Source organism: Semicossyphus pulcher, unplaced genomic scaffold (genome assembly GCF_022749685.1).
Source record: "Semicossyphus pulcher isolate SPU_LCO1_2020_fin unplaced genomic scaffold, fSemPul1.0.p SCAF_9, whole genome shotgun sequence".
NCBI lineage: Eukaryota > Metazoa > Chordata > Actinopteri > Labriformes > Labridae > Semicossyphus > Semicossyphus pulcher.
Window position 1 is genome coordinate 22072004 of NW_027211770.1, and position 22161 is coordinate 22094164.

General features: G+C 39.2%; 1 protein-coding gene across 1 annotated transcript in view; it reads right to left on the bottom strand.

Annotated features, from left to right (window-relative positions):
* The window catches only part of LOC138584195 (uncharacterized), a gene marked incomplete at its 5' end in the record, with an annotated part of 29677 nt that extends 11041 nt beyond the window's left edge, over window positions 1-18636 (bottom strand). The window contains 5 exons of the mRNA XM_069656370.1: window positions 1361-1609; window positions 1720-1995; window positions 11113-11364; window positions 11771-12043; window positions 18300-18636. Of these exons, the coding sequence (XP_069512471.1) occupies window positions 1361-1609; window positions 1720-1995; window positions 11113-11364; window positions 11771-12043; window positions 18300-18636 (1387 nt within the window). The remainder of the gene's footprint in view (window positions 1-1360; window positions 1610-1719; window positions 1996-11112; window positions 11365-11770; window positions 12044-18299) is intronic.
* Window positions 18637-22161: the final 3525 nt, after the last annotated feature.

Here is a 22161-nt window from a genome sequence, read left to right on the forward strand (position 1 = left end):
TGGACGGTCACTTTCTTTTTTAGACTGTTTGCCTTCTTTTGAGCGTCGAATTTGTTTCTTTTTCGGTGGATTTTCACTTATTTTTTAAGTTGTTTCTGTAGTCATCGATCTTTTCTTTGTTTTTTTCAGTCATAGTAGATTACTGTTCACTCCCAACATTTACAGAAATCGGAAATGCATCCGCTTAGCTCCGCCTACCCTCTCTGGCAGATCAACCACTGCTGGGTGATGGAAAACGTGTCACTAACTGGGCACCGCTTGTGATTTTTTCCTTGAAAGTCGCCACAGACAGCCAGTCTGTAATACTGCAAATGCAAAGGCTTTCATAAGTGGGCCATCGGCTCAATCACCATTGTGTTACCTCATTCAGCGATAGATAGTAACGTAACAGACATTTATTTACATGAAATCTTCAAGATTATTACTTTAAGCAACATTTTCTGCTTTAGTTTTATATTTTATTACCTTTACATTTTTAAATATCTTATCAACTAAAAAGAGACTGATTCTGGTATTTTAAACTTGACATGGTCAATTATCACCTGAGCACCTATTTCATTCAGGCTTATGTAATTTCTCTGCCTTTTATCAGCTGCTCTGAAGAAAAGTCCTTCAGTCACATCTACAGCGAGGAAACAAGTTTGTTTTTCCATGAGCCTCTTTGTCCTCTGATTTCAAAGGGTTCTGCAGGATGAGCGACTCTGGAAAGGACAATAATGGTGATGTAATTTGTTTGGAAGCACAGATGTTTATTTACACTGTTACATGCAAACATGACGCACAGGAAGTGTAAAAATTATCCCAGCTGTTACTGATTGAACAATAAAATAAAAATGCTCTTATTAAAGTAATAGCGGCATAACATTTACTATATCTTCTTTAAAACAATTTACATTTCTAAAAGTCTATGCCATTATGAAGTATGTCAGATGATTTTTGTCTCAGTGTGGTCAGGCTGTAGGATCAAAGTCCCTTGGGTCACAATGATATTTAATATAAAGCACATTCTTGTTGGTCCACAAATTTCATCAGGGATGAAAAAAATCTGGAAAAAAAAAAAAAGTGACGTCAATAAAAATCACTGCAGAGAGAAAGGGAGATAAATAAAAACAATATGGCAGATTAAATATAGATTATAACTGTTACCTGCCACTTCCTGTTACATTAACCCTGTCAGAGTCAGCAGAGAGATCAGCAGCACTGAAAACGACCAGCAGGGGGCAGCGCAGGATGCTAGAAGTTATGAAATAACGACACTCATCAACTCTTGCAATGCAACACGACTTTAAAATATAGTTTGATTTACAATAAAAGAAATGCATAACTTGTTTCATTTCAGGTATAAAAAGTGAAGTCTCACCTCTCAGATACAGAACTGTGGAGTTTTCCAGCATGGTCACCATGTTTCTGGCAGTGCAGGTGTAGTTCCCGATGCTGCCTGCCTCCAGCCTCTCTATGGTGAACATGGAGTCTGTAACATGAGTCTCATTGCCGTTAACCATCCAGCTGAAGTTTGCTGTTGGGACAGAAGCTGCTTCGCACCGCAGAGTCACCCTGAGGCCCGGTGCTGCTGCGGACGGTCCCAGAATTGTAATGTTATGTGGTCCAACTGCATAGATGATATATCATGTTAGAATTACAGAGTCCAGAGCAGAATGCCTTCAATAAATGCAAAGAATTAAGAGCTTATTTCCAAACACGTCAGTGATCAGTACTCACAGTTGACAGTGAGATTGTGTGCCACAGTCATGGTGCTGACGGGGTTGCTGACTCGACACTGGTAGGTGCCGTGGTTGGAGCTGTGAACAGGTTGTATGAACACCGTCCTGTTGTCTATGGAGAGACGGACTCGGTCACTTTGATGGAGCGGCCGGCCGTCCTTCATCCACTCTCTGGTGCTGATGGAGCCGGAGGCCTCACAGGTCAGGTTGGTGGAGCTCTTGTCTTCGATCAAGACGGCTGCCGGGCTGCGGATGGTGGCTGCAGATACCGGCACTGGCAGAACATGAAGAGAGTCATTTGTTGCCAGTCAAAAGTAAGTTCCGCCGGCTTTTACTCGGACTACAAGCGTAGTTCAAACGGAAACCAGAACGCTTCCCGTTCCCGGAAATCCACATCCCTGCGTCTTCTACTATGTAGACTATTCTACTATGTAGAATCTGAAAATAGAGATTCATTTTAAAGTAATCTAACAATTTAATGTGCACATTTTTTTACTATGCTGATTTTTTAAACTTTTCTAGCTCCACCCATAAAGCTATGCAAATTACAGTAATGAACAGCTAAGAAGTTTTACGGTGGGTTTATTGGGCAGTTAACTGTAAAAATGATGGCAAAGCTAACAGTGTAGTTGAAAGTTGCATATGGATGTTTGGTATCTGTGACTGGGTGCAGACTTACATTTACTCACTTTTTATGAAGGCTTTTCAAGAGATAAAAATCACGATTATGATCTTAAAAAAGTGGATATGCATTTAATTATTATAATGTTATTATATTCCCTCTGCTTGAACTTATTTAAAAATCTCATTTAAAGAGAGCCCTCATGTTAGAAGGATTTAAGTAATTTCTTATCAGTTATTATAAACATGGATAAAAACATGAAACCCACCATACACATTGAGAGTGATCTTTCCCTGTTTCTGCAGCCCCCCGTCCGGTATGATGATGACCGTGTACTCCCCGCTGTCCTCCAGCACCAGGTTCCTGAGCTCCAGGGACCCCGTGGCTCGGTCCAAAAAGATCCTGTTGACGTGTCCGGGTTCAGTGACGTTGGTGCTGGTGGAGGTGATGATGTTCACCCCTCTGAAGCTCCAGCTGACGGAGAGGAAAGGGCTCTCCGGAGGGTTGAGGGTGGTGGTGAACTTCACTTTGCCTGCCACGGCTCCGCTCAGGGGTCCCGTGGGTAAGATACCCTCACCTACACACACACCTAGAAGTAAAAGACAAACAGTGAAGCATCTGAAAGTCATGAGTCTAATAGGTATCTGTAATATTTCAATGAATCCTACCTACCCGATAAAAAGAGCACCAAACAAGCAGCAGTGGTGAGCATCTCCTTCTCCATGGTGGATAAAAACTTCTCTCTCTGACCTCTGAAATGAAAAGATGGAGTCACAGGTGCTCCTGCTCTTTTATCGCCTCACACCCACAGCACAGGATCCACTCCAGCCCCCCACTCAGTGATAAAACACACACACGCTGTTTACGATGCCACTGTGTACATACAGCAACACGCCTGTGGGTATACATGTTCAGTCACCTGGACTCAGACTGAAGGACTCTGTAGGACTTGTTTGTTTTGTTGAAATGTCCTTTGAGACAGACATGGTCAGAAATGTTTAAGGAATCTTTGTCCCAATTGTGCTTTAAATCTGACAGAAAAACATGTAATATAAGGAAGAGGAACCGAAAGTTCAACACATTTCTCCGAGCTGTTTCTTGACATGACCTCTTTAAATCTTTTAATAGATTTTCCCCTAATTTTTGCCCCATAATCTCCTCAGATTAAACTATACTTTAGGAAGCCACTGTGACGTATGGTTCAAGTTTAATGTCTTTGCTCGATATCTAATCCCACCAGAGGCCTCATGGAGACAAATTCTTACATCTCAAATTAATCTGAAAATCCGCCTAATCAAATAAAAAAGCCTGAAACAATTATTAAAGAGAAGAAAAAAATAATCATACAATTAAAAAATCCAGGCAGATTTGTTGCACACACAAGGTCATGTAATAACTTTAAAGCTCCTTTGAACTTTCTGTTTGTGTTGATTTTGGCGCCCCCTGTGGACAAAGCCATACCTCACATCTCTTTGATGATTTTGTCCTGTGCGGGTCCTTTTAACAAAATAACTCATCCTGCTTTCTTTAACAGTCATATGTATCACTCACTTTAAAATATAAACAAAGGCAGCGTGCAGTTCATCGCTTCGTCTGACACCTACCCCCCCAGCCGGCCTCTTTGTGTTCTTGTTTTTGTGCATCAAATGTGAAGCTAGCTGCATCAGACTCTTGCGCTGATCATCTGTATTATAAGAAATGACAATCACAAGCATGCATTTAGACTCATGCACTGTCATTTGTTTTTCAAGTTGTCAAACCAAATTCATGCCATACCCTAACCCCCCCTTCATAAAAAACACATGAAAAACCTATATTTGGACCATCTTCTTTCTAAGAGCCGAAATTGCTTAGCTTTTTGGAAAAGCTGAGCACTCAACTGAAAATATCTTCTCTAAATGTGGCTTAATTATCTGTTAATATTGAGTACAGGGTGTACCGGCCTCTCCCCCAGTGACAGCTGGGCTGGCTGGCTCCGGCTCCCCTGCGACCCTGAACAGGATAAGCAGCACATATAATGGATGGATGGCCGACCTCCTATATTTGCTTAATTCAGTGTTACATTAGGATGAATCATTTATTAGTTACACATTAAATAACGTTTTTCCAGGTCCAGGACATCAGCAGTTTAAGTTAGATTAAGATGCTTAAACTAGTCGATGATTCACATTAAAATATCAGTAACGTCACTCAATTTAACAACGGATTAGTGGGGGGAAAAAGGGCTGTATTGTATGTGTATAGATGTGTGCTGGAGATGTCTGAGTCATGGTAATGAAGGCGTGCGATGCATCACTTCTATTTGCTCTTCAGTGAGTGGTTCAGGGTCTCTCACAGGGTCATGTTTGAGAAGCTGCAGTGAGCCGCGGCATTCCTGCAGGAGGAGGATCAAAGACAAAGACCCACGAGACACTGAGACTCCTTCAGCCGACTCTGCAAACACGTCTCCGTCTTCAGAGTCTGCAGAGAGACTGAATTTCAAATTAAAAGAACAAGGAAAGATTTTATAAATGTGTTTGTGTTTATTATTGCGCTTTGTATTGCTCTTAATGCACAATACGTCACTGTCAGCTGAAACAATGAGTCATTCACACTGGGTCACGTGTCTATAATTCCTGATATGAGAATGTACAGATTAAAACTCTTTTCCTCCTTTTGGAGAGGAGTTTTAAAATGTAAAATAAAATTGATATCATTACAATCGAGCAAAGATAATTTTGATGTTTTGTAACTTTCTAAACTGATGTGTGATTTTTTATATACTAAGCTGAATTTCAATACTATATTTCAATACAGAAATCACAGTTTTATGTGATACAGAACACATTCTTTACGTAAGGAGTCATGCTACATCTCTGTAACTTTTTATGAGCTCTGCCTGGATTCTTTGGCTATTTTCCAAGTCTGTAAATGTGACGCAGTTCTTTAAGTTTACTGTAATGTACACGGAAGAGCACATTTTAACAGACAGACACAGTTTACATTCAAAACCAAACCCCCTTTCTCAATAGAATAACTTCATCAACAGTGTCAGTGTCTGACTTTTATGTCAGGATATATTATAATGTTTGGCTCTACTTTCTGAGTGAATGTAGTGCCACATTTTATGTAAAAAAAAAAAAAAGAAATCATACTATGACTGCAAGGTAAGATTTTTACTCATTTAATTGTAAATATCTGAAATTTTTTTTTTTTAAAAGATGCCCACCAAAAGTTCTCTGAAAGTCTGATAGTATTTATTTAAGTAGAGAAAACATTTCATGAGCTGAAACTAAAGTGTGTTTATCATTTTTCAGGATGTTGCTTTAAAAATTATTAAGAAAAATCAATAATGAAAACAAAAATCTGAAACGAAACAAATTTCTTTGTAGATTATCTTCTTTCACACCACCAAATATCACAGAAACACATAGCAGACTAACACAATGTTATTTATCTATATGCATGAAAATCTTGGACCCATAACATTTACAGCACAAATAAAAAACATTTTGTTGTCCTCTTTGATGAAGGAAAAGCTTAACGTTGTAAGTCCAGAAGAAGAAAATAGACATATAGGAGTTAGTGGGCTTTATTATTTGTTTGATTTGTTTGAGGGTTCAAAGCTGTTTGTAACTGCCTGTCATTGTCAGTCTATTTTCTAGTTGCCCACCTTTCTATTTGTGATTCCAACCTGTTATCATTGAGGCGGAACTAATTAGCGCCGTTTGCGCGTTGCGCACGTAACAATTAATCACCGCACCTTGAGCGAAGCGCCAGAGAAGATGAGCTCTCAAGCTAAGTTAGAGAATTAATTAGATACACAAACATTTATAAGAACAAGAAAGAAGACAGAGACACGGAAGAGCGCAAGAACGCAAGAACCAGCCCTTCTCAAGTAATAAACAGCCTACGAGGTATGTTTCAGTGCAACTTTATCGCTACATGGGGAAGATGTATGCTAACTAGCCTAGCCATGTGTTAATTAGCATCTAAATTAAGGTCGTATTCATATGCAAATTGAAATGTGAAAGTCTCGTTAATGATGTGTTTTTATGCTAATATTTGTATGTAAAGTCAGGTGTTGACAAAGAGCACACTGGCACTCCGGGGTCAGTAGCTTTTCAAATTCACTGGCCTCGAAAGTTTGTCATTTCGGTATTATTTTAATTTTTTTTCTCCTTATATGTGTTCAATTGTGGAACTATAAAGTCATAAAAATAGACCAAAATAATCCTAAATAAAGAGTTGTATTAATAACAGTAGTCTCACATTGTGGCTAAATGTAAAAACCTTTTTGGGGAGATGCATTTAGCCCTGTAGATAATTAGGATTTAGTCAACTATTCCCTGTTCACTACAAGTCTGGCGCTATGTAACAATGGCCTAAAAGCCCAATAGATGGCACTGTTTACCAAGCTAGTTTTACCACTGACTGGATAACCTTATCTTTGGCTTACAACTATATAAATAACATACTTGCTATAGAATCATGCTCCATCTGATTAGCTAGCTAGAAACAGTTTGTTAAACATTACTCTTACAACTTTTCCACAATGACTTATTTGTTATCATAGGTGGACATGTACCTGCATAGCTGGCAGTACACTTTGGGAGTTTGCTGCTTCAAAGTCTAGCCAAGGCTACCGCTCTTCCTCTTTGCTCTTCTTCCACTTTTCCTCTTTTTGTCAAAGTCTAGTGCACATAGTCAAGTGATCAGAACAGTCGTTTTCTGATCAACTGTTGCCCTTTCTCCTGGCATTTGATCAGGAGGAGGGGTTTTTAAAAATATTTTACTAGTCTAGGTAGCTTGTTAATGTCAATTGGCATGTTCTAGAATGACAGTAGCTCTGTTGTGAGTGCTGACATCAGATGGAGATTACCGCGGGATTCTGTGCAGAATGTAATCAGCTCCGTCCATTGGGACTGTGAATCTCGGGAGGGCTACTGTGTTGTGTACTTTGTGGCTTGTGGATCCTGCTGGCTACCGTGGGGGTTACAAACATAGCGTCGGGCCACCGGGCCAGCGCTTATGTCGAGCCCTGGAGGTGTGTTCTTAAGTCATTGCTTAATAAATGAGCAATTTATTTAAATGTTGCTCCTGCTTAGATTTTGAGAGATGCTATAGAGATGCTATATTGTATAGCTATAGGGGCTTAGACTGTGAAGATAAGACAAATACATTATTTAATTTATTGTATACTTTATTTTCTCTCTCTGTCAACCCAGTTGTCATGGGCTGGCCTACAGCTGGAATTAAACTGTGTTTTTTAAACACAACCTCGTGTCTATTGCTGGAGGGAGCTACACTGTTTAATAAGTCTCAACTTTTTGGATCTTTCAACTGGGGTGACCTTTGACCTCTACGGATTGTAGCTACTGCAAGTCTGTTAGCTGTTAAATGGGTTAATATTTGACTGATAATTAGCTGAGAAGCCACTGTTTTGCTACTCATATTATAATTATGTGACCGACTTGAACCAAATCAGAAAACATCAAAGTAACTGACTCAACAGAGTCTCAGTGTTGGTTCATATGGCCTTCAGTGTCACTCTGAAGTCTTTAGAAATGTTCAGAGTGATGCAATTGGATAGTTTGAAAAATGTTGTCATTTCTTTTGAGAGTTTTCTAAATGACCTTCTGAACTCTTGAATGCATTAGAGATTATAAGAGATGGTTCTTAAATTGAGCTAAAAAGATCTACTTGTGTCTTAAATTAAAACTTGTTTCCTGTCCTATCCACACAGACAGTTAAATATACAGGAAAGTATATAGCTCTTTTTTTTTTAAAGATTATTTTTTTGGCCTTTTTGGCTTTTTTATTTTTATAGGACAGCTGAAGATAGACAGGAAATGTTGGGAGTAGAGAGTGGGGGATGACATGCACAAACGATCGGCAGACCGGAAGTCGAGCCTGCGATCAGTGCGACGAGGACTGTAGCCTCTGTACATGGGGCGCCTGCTCTACCGACTGAGCTAAACAGCACCCCGTATATAGCTCTTTTAAATCAAACAAACACCACCCTCCTGTGGTGTAGGAAGGCAGCATGCTGCAGCTTACGGCGCGACAGTGCTCTGCAGATTCCCATGGTTTGTTTTGAGGAATGTTGCATTCATTTGTACAGCAGTCAAACAGCTACACATTTATATTAATGACTGTCTATGTCAGATTATTAAACCTTTTTCCATAAAGCCAAAAATCAAGTGAAAACATTAAACCATTATAATTTCTTTTTTGTTCGTATTAGTTGTGTGGAAATGTCAAATGTATCCATTCAGATAAACATGAATGCATATACAGCTTTATTAAAATAACAGGCATTTTAAACTTCACATTTCAAAACATTCATATTTTCAGGTGCAGTTTTTAAAAGATAAAAGAGTTTTATTGTGTCCTCCCAACACAATATCATTTGATCGTTTACGAGCAACAAGTCAATGACTGTCAGTATACACTAACTAAACCATTCACACAACATAAATCAAGACGTAATTAATTGCATCAATAACAAGACACCAAAGTTTAATGCAAACACACTGGCTGGTATCAGCAGAACTATCTAATTGTCTTCGACCAATATTAGTCAGCGTAACTATTTTGTAATAAATATTAATGGAGCCACGCCGACGGGCTACTTCAGGCAGGAGCTCGAGCTGCACTGATTCACACTCGACATGCGTCATTCTCCACAGTCACCTGACAAACACTTTAAGCTGCAAGATTCCCGGTCTCTCTCTCTGCTCTGTCTTTGCCACCACTGCCCTGCACTAATACTGCGCTATTACTTTCAGCTCCAGCATCCACCTGCAGGCTCCTGCAAGGGGGGTTTAGGATGTTGTCTCATCGCTCCTCAAATTTCTCAGGTAAAATAAACCTGCGAGCGGTGATGAGAACACAAACTATGTTCTGCTGTTGCACTAGACTGTTCAAACTATTACAAACGTGAGCTGTCTGACTGAAATATGTTTATATAACATTACATGACAAAGGGTCACAGACTCTTAGACCTCAGAGAATAATCAGACAGCTGTTTAGCATTTCGATTAGACAATAATGTTATACTGCTGCTGGTGAATGAAGCGGCTTTAAGCACATTTAAAGTACTGGCTTTCTGACAACAACCCTTTCAGATACATTGGATATCCTGTTACTGTAAAATTTTCATTGCATATATTTGGAGAAAAAAAAAAGGTAAAAAAAGAAGTATCAATTCTCAAATCATTTGCGTCTCTTCCTTTTCTTTGTGCAGGTGAAGCCTTTATACGTTTTTATAGTTTGTGACAATCTGCAAGACAAAAAGACAACAACTGGTTGCTGTTTTGTTTATGCTGCTCTTGGAGGTCAGTTGTATGATGCCTAACAGATGAAAGACAGGATTTCCATTAATTATATGGAAATATTTGTATCCCTTTCTCCTGTAGTGAGTTTAAAACTTACCTCAAAAGCAAGAGACCGTTGAGTTTATGCGTTCTCATATATTGAAATAGTCTCATACACGTTTTCTTCTTGTTCCAGTTCTACTTGTTCTGCAAAAAACATATATTGGTCAAATTACACCTGGTTAGCCCTATCTGTATTTATTTCTTGTATTGCCATTGAATTAAAATATCCAGGCTGTTACTTACCTGTCTTATTGGATTGTTTATCAGGCTTTGGTTTGCTGTTGACTCTAAATTTGGAAATAAAACATTATTAATATTTGGCTTGATAGCTGCTAGTCAACAATTATATGATATAAGTTGAAAGCGCTTTATATGGAAGTTAATTGGGGCTAACTTAAAGTTAGTAAGAAAATGAACACTGCTTACAATTCATGATGACAATGAAGAGGAATGTCTGACTAGTGATTTTCTAAGAAGTATTTTATTTGTCCCTCACCTCTTTTTGTAGATATAGTATCCTCCTCCAGCAGCAGCAGCAGCTGCTATGAGACATGTGGCTACTGTTATCCCAGCAATGGCACCAACTGAAAGACCTCCAGGTGCTTTCAGTGAAAAAATGAAATGAAACAGAAGAAACCTCGTAGCATTAGAAAACAAACATATATAAGTATATATAATATCTAAAATTAGCAATACTATGGAAGCCCTAAGCGGACATTTATCCATACATTTAATTAAATTTACGTTTTTCTGTGATAACGCGTAGTTTCCAGGTATTTTCTCGAGATCTGGACTTATTTATCTCAAGATAACAACACTGTAACCACCGTTACGTCAGATGATCACAACTCGTATCCCCAGAGTTGCAAAAGCACAAAACAAACAGAAATAAGCTTAACTTACTTCATTAGTGTGGGCAATGGCAGCATGACATGTGCAGTGTCACCGTGACCAGCCTATTGTTTCTGTTTTCTACATCACTGGATAATTATCCCGTTATAACAAACCAGCTTTGTTATCCAGAGGTAACGAGATGAATAAATAGAGATCTGGAGAAACAACTGGAAATCACTTGTTATCACTGGAAAACGGAGCAAATAAAATGTATTTAAAAGAACAGATGCATGGGGCGCTGCGTGGATGTGAAAAAAGTTGTCTCTCTGTTGTAGGATCCAAGTTTAGAATAAATAAGTGCCTCAGCTCTTCTCAGTAAACAACATGTATGGTTGCATGTCCGCTTAGGGCTTCCGTACAATACAGTGTAACCTGCATTACAAGACAGTTTAGATCAGGAGTGCCAATTTTTAATTCCTCCATCTATTGTTGCCAGAATGCAGAGCTTCACTAGTTACACAATCACAATATCAGAGAGAATCAACTAAATCTACAATCAACACAAACTTGTTACCTGTCTCAGTCAATCCATGAAACGCAGACGATGATCTCCCCGTGATAATATTCTTTGCTTGACAGGTGTAGTTTCCGCTGTCAGAAGGTTCAGTGTTCTCCTTGGTGTACACAGCAGAGCTGTGTATCTCTGTCCCGTTCAGTATCCAGGTGTAGCTAGCTGATGGTACGGACTCAGCAGAGCAGTTTAATGTGAAGGTCTGACCAAGCTGTATCTCACTTGGACCTGTGATTTGAACATTTTCTGGTCCATCTGGAAAAACAGATTGATGTAAAATGTTCTTTAAGCTGCATTAAACAACGTTTAATAATTGACGTAAAATGATATGATGATTCATAATGAATTTCCCTTTGGGATCAATAAAGTTATTGTCATTGTTAAAAAGCTTGTATGCAGTCTCGAAATTACAGGCAAATAAGGCAGGGGTCATGCACTTCTAAATATGTAGAGCAAGATTAAAACATTAAAGTAACGGAGGCTTTTATTTTGACAGACAGGATTCGTTGATGGAAGTACGCAGAAAACTCCTAAATTGGAGCATAAAAAACAGGAAACAAAGTGAAATGTCTCTCCAACATCCCTCGCTTGTAAACAAATCATTTTAAACACCGTTTTTTGTGCCACTCATAAGTTTTAAGGGATAATGTTTGTTACCTACAGTTCACAACCATGATGTATCTAGCTTCCTCATTGCTCACAGGGTTGCTGACGTTACAGGAATATTCTCCACTGTCTGTTTTCTTTAGAGGCTGAAAGGACAGCACTCTGTTCTCATCGTAAAATATCATGTTGTCAGCCAGACTCAGATTTGAGCCGTCCTTCATCCACTTCTTGGTAAAGACGTGGCCAGCAGCATCACAGGTTAAGTTGACAGAGTTCCCCTCAATCGCCAGGTTTGTTGATGATGTGACAGAAGCACCTGATATTCCCTCTGTGGGTTGAAAGATAATCTTTAATAAAAATACATTGTTTGTTCATCACTAAGTGCAAACCCTGCTTATGGGTAGCTAATTGACTGATTTTAACCTACCCAGAACAGATACAACTGAGGGCTGAGCTGCTTCACTTCTCAGGGTTTTGCTGTTAGAGGCCCGGCAGCTGTAGTTTCCACTTTGATTTGTGTGAACGTTGACCAGGCTGAGCTCCGGTCCAGTATCAGGCACCTCTTCTCCATTCCAAAACCAGTTAACGTGAGCTTCAGGTCTGGAGTCAGCTGAGCAGGACAGGGTTATGTTTGACCCTTTCTCAAAGTACTCTTGTGATGGAGATAGCTTCAGGTTTGTATTTTCAGGGCCATCTATAATAGGAGGTGCAAACAACATTAAAAACAACATGAAATCAAAGTTAGTGGCTCAAACAAAACATTCAGTTTCGTATACTACTTTAGTTAGTGTGAAAACGATTAATTTTATGTCAACCAGTGGAACAAGTGCATCATTCTACCCCAATATACCCAGCCTGATCTATCGGGATGCTATATGAAAAGTCACTTTAAGGACAGCTTGTCTTCTGCAGAAAAATGCAGAATCTGTAGACGTGGGGCCTGACTTGGATATTGAAAGTGTTTTGGTTTCCATTTGTTGTGCGTTTGTAGTCTGAGTAGTATTGACCAATCACGTATCAGCAGGCTTTGGCTGCATACAAATTAAGCCGTCTGTGTGGAGAGCAAAAGGGCCAGAGTGATATCTGCCGTAATGATTTCCTGGAACACAACAGCAGTTATCGGACAAGGTTTTGGCCTTAAACGAAGCTCTATAAACTGTAGCGATCTGTGTCAGATTTCCATCACCACCCACCTGTCAGTGAGTTAAGTCATGTCTTCCACAGTTAACACCCACAATCATCCCATAATCCAATCACAACCTTCAAAATAACCCGTGCAGTCTGAAACCAAATCCTGGAAAATCTACCAAGTGTCTCAGAGGCCGGTGTGTTTTTGTGGTCAGTGGAGGAGAACAACGTCAGCTTACCCCAGTATCAGATTGCGTTACAAAGTCTGCGTTATAGTTGTTGCTTGTGTGGAACTCAAAGTCTGTTCAGGAGGAGAATTACCCCAGGAGAGTTGATGGTCTCAGTGGAGCCAAGACCGACACTAAAGCCTGACTGACTCCTACAGTATCGTGAGCACCAAGTATATTTTGTATTCTTTTTTGTTTAACGGCAAAGCGAGTCACTATTACTTCAGTGGGTGATTTCCCTGTGTTTGAGGATCCGCGGTAAAGCCCGGACTGGATTGCTTGAGTTGGGTTTGAGTCTCAACTCCAACTTCATTCTTGCTTCTCAAGTTGCTAGTCAGAATGTAAACAGGCGTGCCAATTTAGCTCAGTAGTTAAATTGCGCGTCCCATGTACAGAGGATCAGTCCCTGATACGGCGGCCAGCACGTTTGACTCCCTCCCTCATGCCGTTATTGTCGCATGTCGTCCCAACTCTCTCTTCCCCTGTCTCTAACACTGTCCACTGTCCTCTCTTTTATTAAAGGCATAAAAAAGGCCAATCTTCTTGGTCAGGTGTCCTACCTCTGGCTACACCTGAAGCCCTGAAATGTTCCAAAATTGACTGGCAGCCAATCTAAACAGATCTTAATGAAAAGTCATTAAGACAAGCCCCCCCCCTTATTAATGTATAGCTGTAATCTGAAAGAAGAAACACTTCCTGAACCATGATGGACATTTGCATGCAGATGTAGATTAAAGGGTAAACATTTAGCTTTCTAACTCACAGCTGATGGTGAGGTTTACTGGATCACTGGTTCCATTGCTTATAGAGTTGAACACATGACAGCTGAATGGCCCCTGGTCATAACGGGTGACGTTGGTTATCCTGAAAACGGAGCCTCCGTTAGTGAGCTGAACTCTGTCGCTGGCTGTGACCTCAGAGCTGCCGTTCATCCAGAGGAAAAAGAGCGAGGATCCAGAGGAGAAGCAGGAGAGAGTGACGGGATTTCTGAACTCAACCAAGTCTGTGTTGCTGGTAGTTGCCCTTGTGTTGGAGACTGGCGCTACGAGGGAAAATGACAATGATTTTCATAGATTTTAACTTAACAAATTAAACATTGTTTAGTAGAGGACGGCAATATAGAGGCTAGGAATAAGGTTTACTATGTTTATGATAGAAGGCTGAACAGATCTGTCAGTGCAATTTAATTTTTTCCATTTAGCAGTAAAAGAAATGTCATGTGAAACATTGGCTCACTATAAACTTCCAGTTGTGTGTTCCCGTGCTTGACTGGCTCTCCATGCGTTATAATGGTAACTCCGTATTCTCCACTGTCGCTTGCAGCCAGATTCCTGAGCTCCAGAGAACCCGTAGAGGGGAAGAAGGTGATCCTGCCATGATAACCCGAAAATGTTTGGTTTGTAACTCCTGAAATGATTATATTTCTATCACGAAATTTCCAGGTCACTGATATAAATGGTTGTTCTGATGGAGTGAATATCGTGTTGAACTTCACGGCCCCTCCCACAGCTCCAATCAGAGTGCTGTCTGGCAACACACCAGCTCCTTTAGTGAAACCTTGACAACACAGAAAAACAAGTCTGAGAAAGACAATAATAAAGACACACTGTGATTAAATGTTTTATCGATAAGATAAAATCTTTTAAAACACCAGAGATTCTGCAGAAGTCAAAGAAGATGCGGCTTATGTTATGATGAAGGTCATGATGCCTATGCATATACCATTTATTTGTGTTGTAAATCGTTAAATGTTCCTTTTGGTTGGTTGTCTAGTTATTATAACATTTGTTGCTAACTGGCTCTTTTTGCTGGCTAGCTTGGATATTTTTCAGCCACAGAATCAGATAATTTGTGGAACTGAATTTACATGTCCATGCATAGATATTACAACCAGAACAAACTCATGCCATCGTTTGAAACAACTGTAACTCATTTCATCTCCTGACAGAAATCTTAAAAACTTAAAAACACTGCATACCTTAACAGTAGATATACTCTGCAAAGAGTAACCATCAAAGATATCAACAAAGATAACCAGAGTCATCAATTAAAACGATTTAACAGTGTAGAAGATGTGTGTTAAAAAGTCCTCTGGTATATCTGTGTTGTATCACATGGCGACAGCTCACCTGTAAAGACTCCCAGGATGATGACAGATATCGCAGCTGTTTCCATTTCATCTGAAGTATCAAGTATGTCAAAGAAAAGAGGGAATTATATCGAACTACTTCGTGTTCCCAGCAGTTGTTTTGATGTCAGAATGTGGATATATGGAGAGGACGACAGAATAAGGAGGTAATGAGTAAGGTTGATGTACCATAATCGGTGTGTCACCCTGTCAATCATTGACAATATGGGCTATGAGCAATGATAAAACAATGAATCTGAGGAAGTAATCTCAAAAAGGCAGGGTCACAATATTTACCTCACATGACAAACAACACAATAGTTCATTCAGATTGGTCCTATTTTGTAGCGGCGTTCAGGTTCAATACAATATTCAGGTTCAAGGTCCACTTGTTGCCACAATTATTGGTGTCTGAGTTATAAAATTTCTGCTTCATAAGTTTCACTTTTAAACTCATGCAAAGTGTCAAAACTCTCAAAGGTGCACGAAACTTACTTCACAGAGAACAATTCAAATTATTTGTCGTTTGTATATGTGAATTAATTATTCCTCTATGACCGAGCTCGCTCATACACGCATGTTTTAAAACTCTGCTAAACGTAACTCTTAATTACCTAAAATGTTATTTTTGCGTGTTTTTCAGGTTTATTTTTTAAGATATTAAAGCAAAGTTACTCTGTTGGAAATCAACAACATCCCCGAAAAATTGGGAGAAGTAATCACATCTAAGAGACTTTGTCAGGAGGATCTTTAACACGTCTCACCTCCATAATTCTCGACCCAGAAAAAGCACAAAATGCACAGCGAAGACAAAAAACACCTTGCCCCAGAAAAATCACAACATATCACAGAGATGCTGATTTCCCATGAGGCTATTAGTAATAACATGACATTTGTGTTTGGACTAGTAACCTAGTAGGTTATTTGCAGTTGAGTTTTTACTTGACAAATTATCATGTCAGATTAGCACAGGATTAAGATCACAGATGATTTCCAAAGTTGTAACCAATCGCATCAGTGAAAGTTAGCTCGATGTCATCAATCCACCAGACTTCCTGAAAAACTACAGTTTCACCACAGGAGGGCGGCATAGAGCAGCGTATGGCATGAAAGTGCCCTGCAGATTCAAACGATTTGTCTTTTTAATCAGGCGTATTGCAAGACAGCACTGTGATTTTCTCTAAGAATGTGGACCAGACTGTTATTACAGCTGCCACTGAACCACATTTATATTGATATGACACATTTTTATTTTCCCCTGTAGCTAAGTCAACAATCAAAAGTAAAGTCCAAAGGCACAACTTCATTTTACACCATGTTTCTTTATTGTGTGTATTTAGAGTGAGAACAAGTCATATAACAATTAAACAAGAATTTATACGACAGCTTTTTAAAAAATACTTTACAGTTCAATCCACCTTTTCACAGGTGTCATTTTATTTAAAGGCATTAGTGGATTCAGTTGCTGTTAGAAGCACATGAATTATATATTTTGATCTTCCAAAGAGAGTACGTGTCCGTGTTCACAGTGTCGGCCGCTGCAGGAGAACAGAAGTATAAAAACAAGCTTTTCTCTTGATATACACTGCAGAAACGAACAAAGTTGGCAAAACATAGGGAACAATGTTAATCATTTTATTGTTCATATGACCATACACTAAAATTAAATTCCAATGCATTCACCTCTAATTAGAAATAGCAGAGCAATATTTTTTTTTATTTCTGTACCTGTTTTTAAGATGCAAAAATCGTAGATTAAATTAGTACAAGTACTGAACCACGAAATGCGGTTTAGCATCTAACCAGAAGTGCAAAAACAAGCTTTAAGGTGCTGAGTAATGTGCAAAGCAAGTATAGAGTGATAAATACAGTATGTACAGTAACCACGGTAACATAACAGTATGTGTAAAAGGGCTCAAAGTGTTAAACCTCAGAGAATTATCGCCAAACTCTTCAGCTCTGTGGAGCGTTTTATTCAGTTTAGCCGACTGCTGTATACGCCAAATGCTAAAAGGACACTTGCTACTGCTGCTGTTGCTCTTTACAAATAGTATATTAATACAGCTTAAGGCACATTTATATCGCTGGATATCTAATTAACCCTTTGAGGTAATCCTGTCACTCTTTACAAGTATCTTATTTTTCTGATCATCTGCAGGACAAAAAACAGGCAGAAACAGCAGGGGAAAATAATGAGGTCAAATTACCTATTATTTAGGGAAAGACCGTTGTGTTTGTACGTTTTCATATACCGGTGATGCGTTCTCACACACATCATCTTGGTTTGGTTGTTGCAGTTGTACTGTAAAACAAAACATCTTTGTTAAATTACAGCTGATAGCTCCATATGTGTTCATATATACTTTGTATGTCTCAGTTTAGGGAGTTAGATCAGAGGAATTCTTACCTGTATTATTCAGCTGAGGTTTGTTGTTGACTCTAGATTTATAAAAACAAACATTATGATAATATGTCCACATAGATTCTACTCAACACTTATATAAATATACTATTCTATAAATTTAAGTTGTCTATTTAAAAGTACTGTATAACAGCAGTAGCTAAATATGTTTAGTGTATAATGATGGGGTCGTTTTAATGTTAATTGGGGCAAAGCTGGTCAGTTAAAATTACTGAAAAAATCAACACTGCGTACAATTAATTAAAAACAAAGAGAAATGTCTGACAAGTAATATTCTAAAGTAATTTTACTCACTTCTTTTTATAAATATAGTATCCTCCAGCAGCAGAAGCAGCTGTAACTATTAAACATGTGATTACTATTGCAGCAATGGCACCAGCTGAGAGACCTCCACCTGCTTTCACTGAGACACATGACATGAAACAGAAGAAAACAGCATTTTTAGTTCATCCTGTTTAAAAAGTTGTATCTGATTCTTTCCTAGGTTGATGGTTAGATCACATCTTTATGTCTTTTTACAAAACCTTTTATTTAATCTTCCCCAGTACAGACACAGGTCAATGCACAGATGTTTCATTTCTCAGGGTTTTAATGTTAGTCTAATGCCACTCTCCTGAACGTTGTTCAGTCTGCTCTCAATTAAGCACTCGCAGAGATCTAACGTGACATATTTGCTCACCATAAACGTTCAGTGTTGTTCTGCCTTCAACCGCAGCAGCTCCATGAGGTGTAATAGTGACTCTGTATTCTCCGCTGTCATTGAGAGCCAGATTCCTGAGCTCCAGAGATCCAGTATATATGAAGAGGGTGATCCTGCCTTCATACTCTGGTTCAGTCATGTTTGCAGTATCTGAAGTGATTATAAGTTCATCACCAAATCTCCAGGTCATTGATATAAATGGGTTTTCTGTTGGAGTCAGGGTTGTGGTGAACGTCACCGTCCCTCCAACAGCTGCATTCAGAGGACCGTCTGGCAACACACCAGCTCCATTAGTTAAACCTGGAGGAGACACAGATACAGGTCAGAGAAGGGCTGTAGTGAAATCACATTGTGATCACATGCTCTATTAAAAACAATCAAAGTGTTTAAAGAACATGGTGTCAGAAAAACCACAGATACACTCAGTGTTATCTGTCACGCCTTAATTCCCCAACATTTGAGAGTTAAAACCACAGAGAGACAAATAACAGAAGAAATCACTTCTGCTTTTGGATCGGCTTCATTTATAGATTAACGATTCTCATGACGTTAAACAATGAATGGGGTTAAATTTACCCCAAAGATAATAGGAGGACTAGTTCACTGGTATCTCGGATATTTTTAGCCACTGAATCTGTGAATGATGTAATTGAATGAATGTATTGATCTTACTATCAATGCCATTTCATGAAACGAGAGGAACATGCCATTTCATCCCTCTGTAACATCTTACTGTATCTTCTCAGACAAACACTGCTGTTTCTTCATGTATGTGCTGAATCATGTTGATGATAGCTCACCTGAAATGAGTCCCAGGAGGATGACACGTATCACAGCTATTTCCATTTCATCCAGAGTATCATCGAGTATAAAGCAGAAAAGAGTGATTTGTTTCAGACCTCTAAACTTTACCTGTTGAAACGTCAGTGTCAGAATGTGGAGTTTAGCATATGAAGGCAGTATAAGGAAGTAATGTTTAATGTGTGTTATGTTAATCATTGACATATTATGATGAGTAGAGTCTATAATATGAACTAAGTGAGCACTGTGTGTTTTAGAAAAGAAAAGTTAAATTTGTCAGTTTCATTAAGAAGTGTTTCCAGCAGGGCTTTTCTGTTACATCACATTTCACAGAGGTTTCTTCTTTCTGGTGACGTATTATAACTGATTCATTCTGCAAACTAATCACTTATAATGCCTCACGATGAGTTAAGCTGCATGTCATTCACCTTTATTTCATGTTCCAAAAACATTGAGATGATTCTTTTGCTGTTATTTCCCCCATATTCAGATGGTCCTGAAAATACAAACCTGAAGCTATCTCCATCACAAGAGTACTTTGAGAAAGGGTCAAACATCAGCCTGTCCTGCTCAGCTGACTCCAGACCTGAAGCTCACTTTAACTGGTTTCTGAATGGAGAAGAGCTGCCTGATACTGGACCAGAGCTCAGACTGGTCAACGTTCAGGAGAGTGGAAACTACAGCTGCCAGGCCTTTAACAACAGAACCCTGAGAAGTGAAACATCTGTACAGTCACGTTTGTCTGTACTGGGTAAGTTTGAATAAAAGTTTATTTTTGTAAAAAGAAATATGGAAGTGATTTAAACATCAACCTGAGACAGAATCAGATACAACTTTCTGAACAGAATGAACTAAACATTTCTGGACAAAAAAATATCACTACCTACCTCTGCAGTTTTTGTCGTGCAGAGACAACTGAAAGGTCTGAGAATGAAAACAATTTTTTATCTGACAAGTTATGGACGTCAGCACCAGTTAGCTCAATGTCATCAATCCACCAGACACAGGGGGGCAGCATAGAGCAGCTTATGGCATGAAAGTGACCTGGGGATTCTAACAATTTTCTTTTTAATCAGGCGTATTGCAAGACAGCACTTTGATTACAGCTGCCACTGAACCACGTTTATATTGATATGATATATTTTTATTTTTCCCTGTTGCTAAGTCAACAATCAAAAGTAAAATCCAGATGCACAACTTCATTTAACACCACTGTTTCTTTATTGTGTCTATTTAGTGTGAGAACAAGTCAAATGTATCAGTTCCAAAAAGAGTTTTTATACAGCTTTTTAAAAAAAAAAATAGTTTACAAGTGAAACCAGGTTTCCACAGGTGTCATTTTATTTAAAGACATTGTTAAAGACATTGACATTCATACAGGGTTCCTACACATTTTCCATTTCAAAATTCCATACGTTTCCAGACTCAGCTTACTCATTAACACAATACAGAGAGCTATAACAGACCCATGCATTCAATTCATTATCTGGCAGTGGTACTGCAGTGATAAGCTGACGTAAGCTTCACTTCGCCAGCCTTCTAGACCTCTAGCTAACGTTTGCTAATCATTTGAAGGATTCATTATTTGTTGTGGTTGGTCTTGGTCTCTCGTTGCGTCGGGCCAAAAACATTGATGTTGTCTAGTCTGGGTGCAGAGGAGGCTGTGAGAAGACTACAGCGCTTTTGCCCTTTCATACGGCTTACAATTGCTGCCTCCCCCTCGTTGGAGATGTCGAACAATTTTAGACAAAGTTTGCATCTAGCTTTCTTTTCTAATTTGGAATCTTTAGCCAACCAGGCTTTACATTTGGGATTTTCAAGCCAGCACTCTGACAACTTGCAATTGGCGTTCAGTCCACCGTTCAGGAGTTATCTGTTCTTCACAGTGATGGCCGCAGCAGAAAAACAGAAGATTAAAACAAGCTTTTCTGTAGATCGACTCCGGCAATCAACAAAGTTGGCAAAACAAAGGTGTCCCTCAGGGGTCAGTCCTTGGACCACTCCTATTCATTCTTTATTTAAATAACATCCATCGAAATGTTTTTAAAACTAATTTTCATTTCTATGCTGATGACACTGTAATGTATTGCTCAGCATCCACTCCAGACCAGGCTCTTTCCCAGGTATAGCTTTTAACACTGTTCAACAAAACCTGTTTTAAATGCAGATAAAACTAAAGTCATGCTGTTCTTAAATACACAATCATGGCCGGTAAACCCTCCTTCAATCTCTACTTTTCGGGGTACACAGATTGAGTCTGTGTCTCAATACAAATATCTCTGTATTTTAATTGATGAATCTCTCTCTTTTACACCACATATTCAGCAGCTGGTGAAAAGGTTAAAACTTAAACTGGGTTTCTACTTCAGAATCAAATCCTGCCTTTTTTTCGAGTCTAAAAAAAAAAGACTGGTTGCTGCCACTTTTATGTCTGTGCTGGACGATGGTGATGTTTTATACATGCATGCCATTTCTCAAAGCGTACATGCTCTGGACACTGTATCATGGAGGTTAATCACTAATTTTAAAGCCCTCACTCATCACTGTTTGCTGTGTGCACGTGTTGGATGGTCTGCTTTGTCCACACGTAGGCTAAAACAGTGCTTCGTAGTCGATCTTAGTTATGCTTCCCTCGTACCTTCTAAACTACATCAGTCAGAGGAGCGCAGAAGCTTACAATCTTCAGTCCCAGGACCTGTTCTTACTGTCTGTCCCAAACGTCAGGACTGAACTAGGGAAAAAGGCCTTTAAGTTTGCTGCTCCCTATACTTGGAACGAATTACAAAAAGACCTGGAACTAAAGAAACTGGTCTCATCGGATGCTTTTAAGGTGATCTTGAATAACTTGGAGGCAGAAACATCTGGCTGTAGATGTTGAGATATTTATGATTGTGGTTGTATTAGGGTCGATCAGACAGGACGCGTTTTAGCAGCTGGGGGCTGCTTTTTTGTCATTGTTTTCAATGAGAGGGATGCTTTTTGCACGCTGCTTTTGCGTTGCAGAGCGCCTCGCTTTTTTCCGCTCTGTGCGCCCTGTGTT